This window comes from Macaca mulatta, chromosome 3, assembly GCF_049350105.2.
Source record: "Macaca mulatta isolate MMU2019108-1 chromosome 3, T2T-MMU8v2.0, whole genome shotgun sequence".
In the NCBI taxonomy this organism is placed as follows: Eukaryota; Metazoa; Chordata; class Mammalia; order Primates; family Cercopithecidae; genus Macaca; species Macaca mulatta.
The window spans coordinates 145,603,663-145,617,312 of record NC_133408.1 but is presented as its reverse complement, the minus strand read 5'-3'; the positions used below and the strand labels follow the sequence as shown (position 1 = coordinate 145,617,312).

Genomic DNA, 13,650 nt, shown 5'->3' with positions numbered 1-13,650 from the left:
AGTTTTCAGGCTAAGCACTTTTCATAAATTAGCTCATTTAAACTCACGTGAGATAGATAACATGATTATTCCCATTTTATGGATGAGAAAATGGAGGTTTAGAGATAGTAGGTAATTGATCTAAGATCATTCAGCTAGTGAATGGCAGAGCTGGGATTTGAATCCTGGTCTGTCCTACTCCAAATCCTACGCTATTACTCTCTACCCCGTGTGCATGTGTGTGTACACATGTAGTGTATGCATACCTTGTCCCACCCACCCCCCCACACACATGCACCTGAACACATAGGCTCACCTGCAGATGACACTGAATTGTTTTTCCAAGAAGGTATGGATTTACGGTGACTCCATGTACTGCCTTGCCTGCTGCCCCTTGTGGATTGGAAGTTCTTTAACTCTGGCATATACAGAAATGGTTTTCAACACTGGCTCTGCTTTCTTGGGCCCTCTTCAGACCCAATAGATTGGAGGGTAGGGGTCAGGGCCCTCACTGAGGTTCCCTAGCTGATTCTAATATGAGCCAGGACTAAGACCCACTGGGACAGAACAAGCAGGCCTGGTTAAGCTGGGATCTCATCTGTAACCTGGGCTATTAGCACTCTACTAAGCCCTAGGGCTACCCTGCCATAAACGGGCCAGCCTATTCTCTTTCATCGCTGTCTTCTATGCCTGCTGAATTGGAATATAACTTGGGATGCCTGCCAGCACAGAATCGTAGAACATCAGCCCTGAAAGGGACTTGTGTGATCATTTAGTTCATCACCCTTTTAAAAAAGCTTATGAATTTTGAGTCATATTCATACTACCTTTGAAATTTGGGATTTCAGCTATTTCTGAGCCCGGGAATAAATTGAAATGTTCACTCTAGTTAGCTCCCAAAGTAGGGTCCATTCATTTTTCTAAAAAAAAAAAAAAAAAAAAAAAAAAAAAAACCCAGCCTAACAAACACTGCAATTATCTCCAACTTTCCTTGGGTAGCAATGCCAAACCTTGCACATCATTAAAAACATCATCCCATTAATTCGAAGCAAGCTATCAGAGGAAGCGGACCATTCAGGCACAGGGTTATCAGGTGACTCTCTATTTAAGAGAGAGAGAAATAGGGACACCGAGATAAGCATTGCTCAGACTCCCTCGGAAAACTGGGATCAAAGGTGAAAAATGACTTGGTCTCCTGACTCTGAGCCAATCTTTGTCTATGGCTGCCTGCTGCTAACTGAGAGTTCATTTTGCCTCTATGCTTTTTTAGTTTACTAATGGGAAGGACCAGGGAATAGTTTGGTCTTTGTGGCTATCATGTTGCCCCTAGATAATCCAAACCACTAACAACAGGGACCTATTAGGCCCTTGCCACTCGAGGTGTGGCAGGGGACCAGCAGTGCCACCCTACTTGGAACCATGTCAGAAATGCAGAATATCAGGTCCCAGACCCGCTGACTCAGAATCTGTATATAACAACATTCTCAGCCTCAAAGGTTGGGAAGCAAGATAGCAGCACAGCATCGTTTTAAGATCTACCCCATCTGGTGTGCATAGAGGCAGGGTAGGAACATGGCATAACTGCTCCTGGGGAGGAAATGCATAACTCCAAAACCACACTCAACTTCTGGACAGTGTGCATTTCACCAACAGCCTTCAGTGAAGGCAAAGCGAGATTTAAAGGGCCACAAGAGGAACCTTGTCCCACAAAGTGGCTTTGTGGGTCCACCAGACATTCCAATAGCTGGCCACCAATTTCAGTGCTTTTCTCAGTCACCCACAGACTTGGGCCTCAAAAAAAGGTGGGGCCGGGTGCAGTGGCTCACGCCTATAATCCTAGCACTTTGAGAGGCTGAGGCGGGTGGATTACTTGAGTTCAGGAGTTCGAGACCAGCCTGGCCAACATGACGAAACCTGTCTCTACTAAAAGCACAAAACTTAGCCAGGCACAGTGCTGCACACTTGTAATCCCAGCTACTTGGGAGGCTGAGGCATGAGAATCGCTTAAACCCAGGAGGTGAAAGTTGCAGTGAGCCAAGGTTACACCACTGTACTCTATCCTGGGCTACAAAGCGAGACCCTGTCTCAAACAAGAGAAAAAAAGAAAAGAAAAAGAAAAAAAGAAAAACGTGGATCTTTATTTCCCAGGGCACCTTTATTTGTTTCTCACCACACCTGCAGGATGTGCCCCTGGGAAGTTTCCTCATTGCCACATCCACACTCTGTGGGTGCCAGAGAGACCCTGAGTCAACCAGTTGGGTTACCAGGACTATAGCAAGCAGCCCCACTCACAGTGACAGAGCTTGTGTCCTCGTTGTTGGTGGCCTGGATTCTGAGAATATAGATAGGGGTTGTTTCGTAGTCTACTTTAGTTACCAGCTGGAGTTCTCCCATCTTGGGATTAATCCGAAATACGTTCGGGTACTGGAGGCTGGCCCCTCCGGTGGAGATGGAGTACACGAGGCTGCGCTGGGGGAGGTCTTTATCAGTGGCTTGCACCTGTCCCACTCAGGTTCTGGCTGGAGGAATAAAGTACCTGCAATAAGTCCTGCTTTTAAGAGGTAGGGAAGGATGATTCAGGAACCGATGTCCTCCCTGCCATGGGAAGAAGGACTTCTGGAGGTCTCCTTGCTGTCCAAACTCTGTTTTATAGCTTCACTTCTACTAAATTGAAATAATGCTAACCAATACCCGCTAGGTAACTGGCCCTATGATCCAAGCAGTCCTGTGAGCTGTAATAGATAATTTATGCCTCTGTGTGTGTGTGTGTGTGTGTGTGTGTGTGCGTGTGTGTGTATGCGCATGCGCGTGAGACAGAGTCTCATTCTGTCACCCAGGCTGGATTGCAGGGGTATAATCTCAACTTGCTGGAACCTCCACTTACCAGGTTCAAGCAATTCTCCTGCCTCAGCCTCCCAAGTAGCTGGGATTACAGATGCCCACGACCACACTTGGCTAATCTTTTTGTATTTTTAGTAGAAACGGGGTTTCACCACATCGGCCAGGCTAGTTTCGAACTCCTGACCTCAAGTGATCCATCCGGCTTGGCCTCCCAAAGTGCTAGGATTACACTTGTGAGCTACCGCGCCCAGCAATTTATGCCTATATAGACTCCAGGGACACCAATCATTTTGCTATCAGAAACAATAGTACAAAGAACATACATCCTCACACATACATCTCTGCAGCAGTGTTTTCTAAAAGTCCCGTGTTTTTCAATTTTCTATAATGAGCATGAATTGCTCTTATAAAAATAAACAATTGTTAAAGAATTTAGCAATTGATGATTACAGATTATAGATTTTTAAGTCCTCTTCCATTTTGCAATTTTTACAAATACTGTTGGTGGAGCTGCTAGCATTCTGGCTTGCTTGTTTTATAGGAGTTCCTTCTCATAAATTACACTCCTCAAGGGCAGAAACCTTCTCTTGTTCAATTCTGTATCCCAGCACTAAGTGTGTGACCCAAAGTAGGTGATCAAAAAGAACTGCAGTAAGATCTGTGAATTCCCAGAAAGCCTATTCCTTTCGAATTTGTTATTGACTGGATAAGGTATAAGAAATTAAAAGCGTTTTCTTTGGACCTTCATTTTGCCTTTTGCTTGAAAACTTAATGTCAGGAAATGGAGACCATCCTAAAGAGAATGGATCATTTTAGAGGGAGTGTTTTGGATTTGGTTTGATTTGTTGTTGTTGTTTTTAATATGGAAAAAGGATCCATGATCTAAAGATGCAAGGCTGTGAGGAGTCTATTACACAGCACTTATAGTATTAGAGTATAGTATAGAGTCTATTACACAGCACTTATAGTATTAGAGTATAGTATAGAGTCTATTACACAGCACTTATAGTATTACCTTCAAACTGAGAGAGCGAGGGAGGCAGAAAGTGAAGCTGAAAGTGGGGAGTGAGTCTTTTCCTTAATGGGGGAAGAGCCTGCGAAAAGCAGGGTGTTGCAAAGGGCAGAAAAATAGGCCTTCAGGGAATCCTAGTAGGGGAGAGAGAAAATGTCTTTATTTTGTTTATAAATGAAGGAAATATAGAAATGGGAAACCTTTTCTGTTTTTAAATTTTAATTCTCTGAGTGAGCAGGATAAAGCTCACAGTGGAGACCAAGAGAAAACTTAAGCTAGGAAAAGGGAGGATTAGCGGAATCAGGCAAACAGACAAGGAAGCAATCAGAGGCTTCCAAGAAATGCAGTTTAATCAACAGTTTTCAAAAGTCCAAGTTTCACCTGAAGGGCTCCTCAGCAGCAAGGAAAATTTAAAAGAAATAAGAGGTGCACTAAATACTAATCAGCTGTGAATCACTGTGCACAACAGCATGCAAGGCCTCCAGAAGGGAGCTTTCCACTCCGCAGAACACACGTTTGGACGGAGTCCATTGAGAGCCCTCTGGTCTGTGTCTTGTCTGTTACTTACCCAGCCTTCTTTCTGACACATCAAATACGTAGGATGGCCTATCAAAAATGAGAGGAAACTCATTTTCTGGGCTTGTTAGGATATAAATGTAGATATTACCTAAAAATGGAAATAGAAACACATTCAATCACAAATCCATACTCATCCATTTGTTTATTCAACGTCTTTAAAGAATCTCCTGGGTACAGGCTTTGCGCATAGGGGATACCAGGTGACTAAGACACGGGAGCTCCTGCCTTTTAGACGCTGAGGGTGGTCACCCTTTGATAAGCACATGAGCGCACAGAGCACTACAGAACCCAGAGGAGGAACAGCTTCCAGGAGAAAGAACAAGCTGAGCCTTATAAGGACAGAATTAGACAAATGGGGCAGGGACGATATTGGGAGGTGTTGCAGGCGTATACAAAAATGCCAAGGTATAAAACCACATAATTCACTCTGGAAAACTTCAAGCTGTTTGCCCAGTTGGAAAAATATGGGGGCTTGGAAGCAAGTGACAGGAGGTGAAGCCGGAGAATTAAGCAGCAACCAAATGATGAAAATTCTTGTATGCCAAGCCAAAGAGTTGGAACTTGAACTGACAGCTACAGGAGATGCTCGAAGGCTTTAACCAAGGAAGTCATATGATGGCATTTGCATTTCCCTTCAAAGACTCTTACATGTTGCAATTCAGCCGAGAAAGAGGGGGTCCTTGCATGAGGGCAGTACTAGTGAGATGGGGGACCTAGCACAATACCGAGTATTGCCCAGCAGAGTTTAGTCATTGATACTCAAGAAAGACACTCATGAAATAAAACAAAATGATACTTGCTTTTATAGTAAGGGGGGGCCACATCCTGCACCTGGATTATCACCGTATATTTATTGCCAGCTGCTAGGTTACTTGGATTTTCATAGTCTAGATCACCAATCAGCTAGACTAAAACAGAGATAGTAGATTATACAGATTAAACAATCCTATTTATTAGGCTGTGAGAGATATTTTCATATACTGCTAGTGGATATATAAATTGGCAAAACGCTTTTGGAGAACACTTTGCCCATAAAAATGAGGAACTTTAAAAAGTTATGACCATACCTTTGCTCACTGCTAGTGAACTTAATGGAAATGATTTACCAGGAGAGAGAATCTATGTACAAAGATGTTCATTAAGCACTATTGCTCAGGACCACAACTTCAGATTCGTTGAAGAAAAGCACAAAATTGAATCTTATATGCAGGGTTACTTCATTATAGTAGTCCCCCCTTATTATCTGTGGTTTTGCTTTTGACAGTTTCAGTTACTTGCAGTCAACCACAGTCTGAAAATAGTGAGTACAGCACTATAAGATATTTTGAGAGAGAAACCACATTCACATAACTGGTTTTCCTTATTCTTTTTTTAGAGATAGGGGTCCCCTTTGTTGCCCAGGCTGGCGTGCAGTGGCTATTCACAGGTGTAATCATAGCTCACTGTAGCCTCAAACTCATGGCCTCAAGTGATCCTCCCATCTCAGCCTCCTAAGTAGTTGGCACTATGGGTGTGCACCACCATGCCCAGTGTCACATAACTTTTGTTATAGTATTTTAGTATAATTTTTCTATTTTATTATTATTATTGTCAATACTTACTCTACCTAATTTATAAATTAAACTTACCATAGGTATTTATGTATAGAAGGAAAAAACATAACTTATTTAGGGTCTGGTACTATCTGTGGTTTCGAGCATTCACTAGGGGTCTTGGAACATATCCCCGGTGGATAAGGGGGCACTACTGTATTTAAAATTCATATGCAGGCTGGGCACAGTAGCTCATGCCTATAATCCCAGCACTTGGGGAGGAATGCCTGAGACCAGGAGTTTGAGACTAGCCTGGGCAACATAGCAAGACTCCATCTCTAGAAAAACCTAAAAAATAAGCCAGGCATGGTGGCACACTCCTGTAGTCCCAGCTGCTAGGGAGGCTGAAATGTGAGGATCACTTGAGCCTTGGATTTCGAGAGTTTGAGGCTGTGGTGAGCTATGATTGCACCACTGTACTCCAGCCTGTGTGACAGAGTGAGACACGGTCTCTTAAAAATAAATAAATAAAAATAAAATATACCTATGCATATATGTATAAATAGACATAAAATATATCTATAGAAAAGAGACAAGAAGGACATGTACCAAACTATTAACACTGGTTATCAGTGAATGGTGATGCTTTTCTGTGCTTTCTATATTTTCTACAATGAACATGTATTAATTTCCTAAACAGAAAAAAATAGAAATTATTTTTAAGATGGCACTATGAATAAAGTGGGTGAGATGTTCTTGGGGATTGAAGAAGGGTTTGGGATGGGAGGTGGAGAAGAAAGCTGGGTGAGGGGAAGGGTAGTGGGTTGCTGGCTTCCCTCCCTGAGGCTGCTGCTTTCCCAGCCCTTTCATTTTTCTCTTCTCCTTCCCCACCACCTTCCAGCAGGAACTCTGTAAGGAAAGGTCTAACTCCGCTCATTGGGACCCACTTTTCATGTCCATCCTTCTTCCAATGCAGCTTTTGTCCCTTGGAGTTGCCAGGGAGGGGGCTCCCTACACATCCTCACTGTCTCACTCTCCTCTGGTCTCCAGTGGTTCCACGGTGTGGAATTTATCCAGACACACTCAAGGTCCCGGCCCTGCTTTCTATCACCTCACACCTCTATGGGCCGGGAATGAGCACTCAAATAAACAAAAGTGCCTGAGCACAGAGGGCACTGATGTGTCTGTGAAGGCATGCTAAGCAGGCACACAAACTGCATGCTATGCAAGAACGAATCCAGTCCTTGGCAGCCCAGGCACAACTATGTGTAACAAACGATTCCTGGAACCGGGGTAAAATAAAGAGCGGTTGGGGAACACAGACTCACTATTAAGCCTGTCAGTTACGGTCGCTCTGAGAGGGGTTACCTTGGAAATTTCTCTCTATGGGGCAGCAAAAGCACGATGCATGTTGGACCAATTCCCGATGCCCTTTTAATGATGCAATGACCATTAACTGACCACAATTTTCCCAGAGCCAGCTGGATCCTGTAAAAATCTGCCGCCGCTCCCCACTCCAGATGGCATGGTGAAGTTGAATCTGTTGTTTGGTACCTCACGGTCATCATCAAAGCAGAACTTGTTCAGGTCAAGAAACAACGTCCCCTTGGCTGTTCTTTCCAGCACCATAATGCTGGTGAAAAGACACAATCCAGTATTTCCCCCAACAAATGGTAATCGACTGTTCCTTCTCACATGGGTCCTGGGCTAGACACCTCTACTTTAACTGCAATTCAAAGTGAGTCCATGGTCATTGCAGTCACCTCCTAACTGGTCTCCCTGATTCTGCCCTTGCTACCTTTTGGGCTATTTTAAACACAGCGGCCAGAGGGATCCTGTTAACGTGTTGTCAGATCATGTCACTCCTCTGCTCCTAAGTCCCAAATGGCTCCTCATTTCACTCAAAGTCCCACTTTTGATCTGCAGGATGCTTCAGGACGTGCCTGCCTTTTCCTCTCTGAACTCGTCTCCCACTAGCTCCTCTCCTTGTTCACTCTCCTCCTGCCACTCTGGCCTTCTGGTGCTCCCTGAACTCTTCATGAGGCTCTGGCCTCAGCATCACTGCACTAACTGTGGAATCCTCTCCCCCCAAATACCCACGTGACTCACACTTTCACTTTCTTTCATCTATCTAATCAAATGTCACCTTATCAGTGAGGCTACCCGATCTAGAATGGCAATATTCCCTGCCCCGTACTTCCTCTCCTATTCCCCTCTTTATTTTTAATTCCCAGCACACATCATTATCTGATGCACCATATATTTCTCTTGTTTATTCTGTTTATTGTCTATTTCCCTCCTAGAAAGTAAACTCTATGAGGGCAAGGATCTTTGCTTGTTTCTTGGCACATTCAATAAATATTTGTTGAATGAATGAACAATAGACTTATAAGACTAGCACAGTTGTGAAGAAGAATAGAAGAGAAATACAAATTTTACCTCCTGCCTGAAGGAGTTTCTAATTGGGCTAGGGAGAATCCCTGTACCCCTCATCTCCCATGCTTTGAAGATTGAGAATTCCTTGACTTGTGTTCTAGTGGCTTCAATGGCCTAGAAGGGCCTCCTAACACCTTCATATTATTCATCCAAAAGATGTTTATTAATGGTCAAATTTGGGAGTCTCAATCTCAGTAGACTCCAGGGTTTAGGCAAATAACACAAATGAATAAAGCTACCCCCAAACTCAGAGCCTTCCCATCAAGCCCAGCTTGCTGTAGAAGGCTTTGAGGGAGACCAATGAACACCTTGAGGCTTCAAATCATTGAGGGGCTTTCTCCTGTCTCCAGGTTTCAGTTCCTCCATCTATAAAATGGACATAAATGATATCAATTAGTTTTTACTACATAACACACCATCCCCAAACTGAGTGAATTAAAACAACAAGCATTTATGATTTCTCACAGTACTACAGGTTTTCCCACAGTCCTATTGGTTTAAGTGTGGCTCAGCTGGTCTCTGTGGTCACTGACAGCTTGGCTGGGGATGGATGGTCTAGGATGGCCTCACTCACATGCCCAGTGGTGGGAAGGTGCTTGGTTTCTGCTTCTTGTTGTTCTCATCTTCTAGGAGGCTAGTCTAGGCTCATTGCATGGAGGTCTCTGGGTTCCAAAAGTAACAAGAGAGGGCAAATCCCAATGCACATGCATTTTCCAAGCCTCTGCTGTGCCATGTTTGTTAATGCTCCAGTGGTCAAAGCAATTCACATGGTCAAGTTCAGATTCAAGGAGACCCATCTCTTGATGGAACAGAAAAATCACATTGCAAAGGAGCATGCATGCAGAGCAAGCAGGGAAGAATTTGTGGCTTTTCTTTCTTTTTTGTTTGTTTTGGCTATCTATCTTAATCATATTTTGCCTTGGTAGAATTTCTTACAAAAATATATCGTGGCTGTCATGAGAATGTGCCTGGAAGACCTTCAACCATGAGAGCATAACTGACCATCGGCCTCAACTGCTGGGCTCTGAATCCATCACTGTGTTTGTGGTGAGGCCACGTACCAACAACTGGTCATGGCAAAGATACTAAGGCTCATTCCTGTCCTGTGTCAGCTGACACTGACTCCAGGACCCCCAATGCCCTAGCTGAACACTCCTTAGACTGCATGGCAGCCTAGAATATGTCCAACTACCTTTTCTCCCTCTTTCCTTTACTCAGATCAGCCTTGCATCATGATCTGATGACTTGCCCAGCCTTGTCCATCTCTCTCCCCATTTTCTGCCACAGGCATCTCCCCTAATAATAGCCTTGCACATTTAACCCCATCTTAGCATCTCATTCTTGGAGCATATACTTCTCTCTGCAACCAAACTCTGCTCCCTTCTTTGTTCCACATCCTCTTTTCATGGCAGATAAAATTGGCTCTGGGCTCAGTGCATACAGAGCAAAGTCTGACAGCAAGAATGGTCATGGGCCACTTGCTTGAGGATAACAGGTTTGCTTGCTGGAGCGAAAACAGGTGTAATGGAGTCTCCATGATGTTTCATTGGCAAAGATTACCTCTGTATTTCAGCAGGATTGGAGTCTGAGCATTCCTGCCTTGATTGCACAATGTCATGGTTTCATTCGTAGGGACTTAGAATAGACACTACTTATTAAACACCAACTGCATGCTGTATCATACCGAGCACTTTAAAAACACTATCTCTAATTTCCTCATCTCATAGAGGTTTGTATTTTTGTCGCCACTGCACGGGGGAAGAAAGAGTGGTTCCAAGCATTTTCAACGCCTGTCCAGGAAAGTGGATGTATACAGACTCGATCCTCTGCAGTGTTAGAGTCACTGTAAACTTTAACTTCCATCGATAAGTATCCAGGCTCACAGATGGTTTGGGGATCTAAGCCTTGATTTCAACTCTGCAGAAGCCAGGAGATTGCATCATTTAAAGAATCCAAGGTTCTGAAGCCAGACATTTCAGGCACTCCAACAGAGGCCTCTTCACTTGGCCCCCCAGAACTGCTTGGCTTGTTCTCTCATTCGTCCCTGACAGCTGGGTTTTTTTTTCCCCTAAACGCCTAACTTGGAAAGCCACTCCCCTCACTCAGCAATCCCTGCCTCAAAAGCGGACTACCTTCGCTCCCAGCCATCAGACCATGTTTCTCTCCCCATGCAAAGGCGACTGTGTCCAGCCCGTTCTGAATCAGCCAAACTGCTCCACCTTTTGCTCACAAACAGCTTGCGAAGTGCTTTCAGTGAAGAGCCTGACAATTTACAACCAGAGCGGGGGTTGTCACGGTGCCTCGGAAGCCTCCGCTGGGCCCTGGGCTCATTCATTATCAGCCTGGGAAAGCCTCAGGGGCTACGGTGCGAAGGGCTGGGAGCCTGCAGGGGCCCTCGCGGGCAGCAGGGGGCGCCCGCCTCCTCCAGGCCGCCCTCCTCCCAGCGGGAGCACAGCACGCGGCCTCCAGCAGCCGCGCTGACCCCACCCGCTCTGCCACCTGCTCTCAAGAACTCCATAGCAGAGACCGCGCCCACAGCCTCTGGGGAGGGAACAAACATTCAAGAGCAAGTGTCAGAGACTGGCAGAACCACTGCCATTGTCACTTTGTTCTGTTTGGACCTGCTTGTGTGCTTGGCTTTGACATAGTCCGGCTGGAGAAGGTATCAGGCTGGGAGGATGGCGGGTGCTGCAGGTTAGAGCTTCTCACCCCTCTCGCACCCACCCTTATGCAGCCTTGGGACGCGGGGCTGGGCTTTAGGTTGAAGACTTCCACCGCTGGAACTGCAGAGGAGGCGTCCCTTTCGTTGCCCTTCCTTACATCTTGGCGTTCATAGGGTGGCTGAGAGGTCCTCCCGCTAGAAGAGCCCAGAGAAGGGACTTGAGCCTTGGTTAGATTATCTTCAGTAATAAATGCAGTTAGTCCAGTTATGGATTTCACTTCGGCCTTCAGGGCTAATCTGGAGGGAAGATTATCAAGAGCAGGACTCTGTTTTGGCTTGCCTGGACAGTCTAGGATATTCAAATTGCAGTTTCACCAGCGAATATGGAACACAGTCTGCAAACTATCCTCCCATACCCCAGGGGAATCTGGACTGCAGGAAGCCAAATATACAATTAACAGATATGCACTGAAGAGAGAAAATGGACAAGGAAGGTTTGAGACAGCACAGCCCTCTCCAGACATTCTCACTTCTTAACCTTCACCCCCTACCTCTTAGGGCAGAGGAACAAGGAAGAGCAGGAGGACAGAAGAGGGCAGGAACTTCCCAGGATATACTGGAACCACCCAAGAGTGCTAGCACAGATTTAAAATGTCAAATAAAGTGTAAGTGTGATGCTGCCAATTGTCTTTACTCCATCCCCAGGGCCCAGACATCTCTCAATTTATGCATGTAAAGGTGTGGAAGTCACAATCCTAACTACCCATGCAGCTATCCCCACCCATCTGATGGACTTGTAGGGCTTAGGTTGGGATAGGATCCTACTATGTGCTCAAGATTGTGACTGACGTTATTGGGGTATCAGCAGGAAGCAGCTGGTGAATTAAGATCATTCTAGGAGGGGTCAGTAAAGGGACTATGAAGAAGGTGCTCACAGAGTATATGGAAATCTCATGGGACAGTACAATATCTCAGGGCTCATGAGAGTGAAGCACCCTTACCACCTCTAGTCCCAGGGGAGCCAGTGGAGGAAGCAGGCCGTGCCACCAGGGACAGAGAGCTGCCTATGGGAATGGAGATATTCAGGCAGGGGAGGGATGTACCCAGCTCACAAGGAGGGAGACTGACCCTCCTCTTTCCGTCTTTCCAGGACTCCCCATTGGCCAACCAGAAACTGAAAGGCAAGGGAGCTGGTTGGTACCTGATATGGTTTGGCTGTGTCCCCACCCAGATCTCATCTTGAATTCCCACATGTTGTGAGAGGCACCCAGTGGGAGGAAATTGAATCATGGGGGCAAGTCTCTCCTGTGCTGTTCTTGTGATAGTGAATAAGTCTTACAAGATCTGATGGCTTTATAACGGGGAGTTTCCATGCACAAGCTCTCTCTTTGCCTGCTGCCATCCATGTAAGACATGACTTGCTCCTCCATGCCTTCTGCCATGATTGTGAGGCTTCCCCAGCCACGTGGAACTGTAAGTCCATTAAACCTCTTTTGTAAATTACCCAGTCTCATGTATGTCTTTATCAGCAGTATGAAAATGGACTAATCCAGTGAATTGGTACCAATAGAGTAGGGTACTGCTGTAGATACCTGAAAATCTGGAAGCAATTTTGGAACTGGGTAACATGCAGGGGTTGGAACAGTTTGGAGGGCTCAAAAGAAGACAGGAAAATATGAGAAAGTTTGGAACTCCCTTAAGACTTGTTGAATGGCTTTGACCAAAATGCTGATAATGATATGGACAATTAAATACAGGCTGAGGTGGTCTCAGATGGAGATGAGGAACTTGATGAGAACCAGAGCAAAGGTAACTCTTCTTATGTTTTAGCAAAGAGACTGGTGGCATTTTGCCCCTGCCCTAAAGACTTGTAGAACTTCGAACTTTAGAGAGATGATTTAGGGTATCTGGTAGAAGAAATTTTTAAGCAGCAAAGCATTCAAGATGTGACTTGGGTACTGTTAAAGGCATTCAGTTTTATGAAGGAAGCAGAGCTTTAAAATTTGGAAATTTTGCAGCCTGACAATGCAATAGAAACGAAAATCCCATTTTCTGAGGAGAAATTCAAGACAGCTGCAGAAATTTACATAAGTAACAAGGAGCTGAATGTTAATCACCAAGACAATGGGGAAAATGTCTCCAGGGCCTGTCAGAGATCTCTGTGGGAGCCACTCCCATCACAGGCCCGGAGGTTTAGGAAGAAGAAATGGTTTCATGGGCCAGGCCCAGTGTCCCTCTGTTGTGTGCAGCCTAGGGACTTGGTGCCCTGCATCCCAGCTGCTCTAGCTGTGACTAAAAGGGGCCAAGGTACAGCTCGGGCTATTGCTTCAGAGGGTGGAAGCCCCAAGCCTTGCCAACTTTCATGTGGTGTTGAGCCTGTGGGTACACACAGAAGAATTGAGGTTTGGGAACCTCTGTTTAGATTTCAGAGGATGTATGGAAATGCCTGGATGCCCAGGCAGAAGTTTGTTGCAGGGGCAGCCCCTCATGGAGAACCTCTGCTAGGGCAGTGCAGAAGGGAAATGTGGGGTTGCAGTTCCCACACAAAGTCCCTAGTAGGGCACTGTCTAGTGGAGCTCTGAGAAGAGGGCCACTGTCCTCCAGACCCC

General features: G+C 45.5%; 1 protein-coding gene across 1 annotated transcript in view; it reads right to left on the bottom strand.

The window, feature by feature from the left end:
• The window catches only part of CDHR3 (cadherin related family member 3), a 90,403-nt gene that overhangs the window by 13,948 nt on the left and 62,805 nt on the right, over positions 1-13,650 (bottom strand). The window contains 4 exon segments of the mRNA XM_077998186.1: positions 2,272-2,498; positions 4,401-4,499; positions 5,212-5,314; positions 7,405-7,576. Coding sequence (XP_077854312.1) covers positions 2,272-2,498; positions 4,401-4,499; positions 5,212-5,314; positions 7,405-7,576 — 601 coding nt within the window.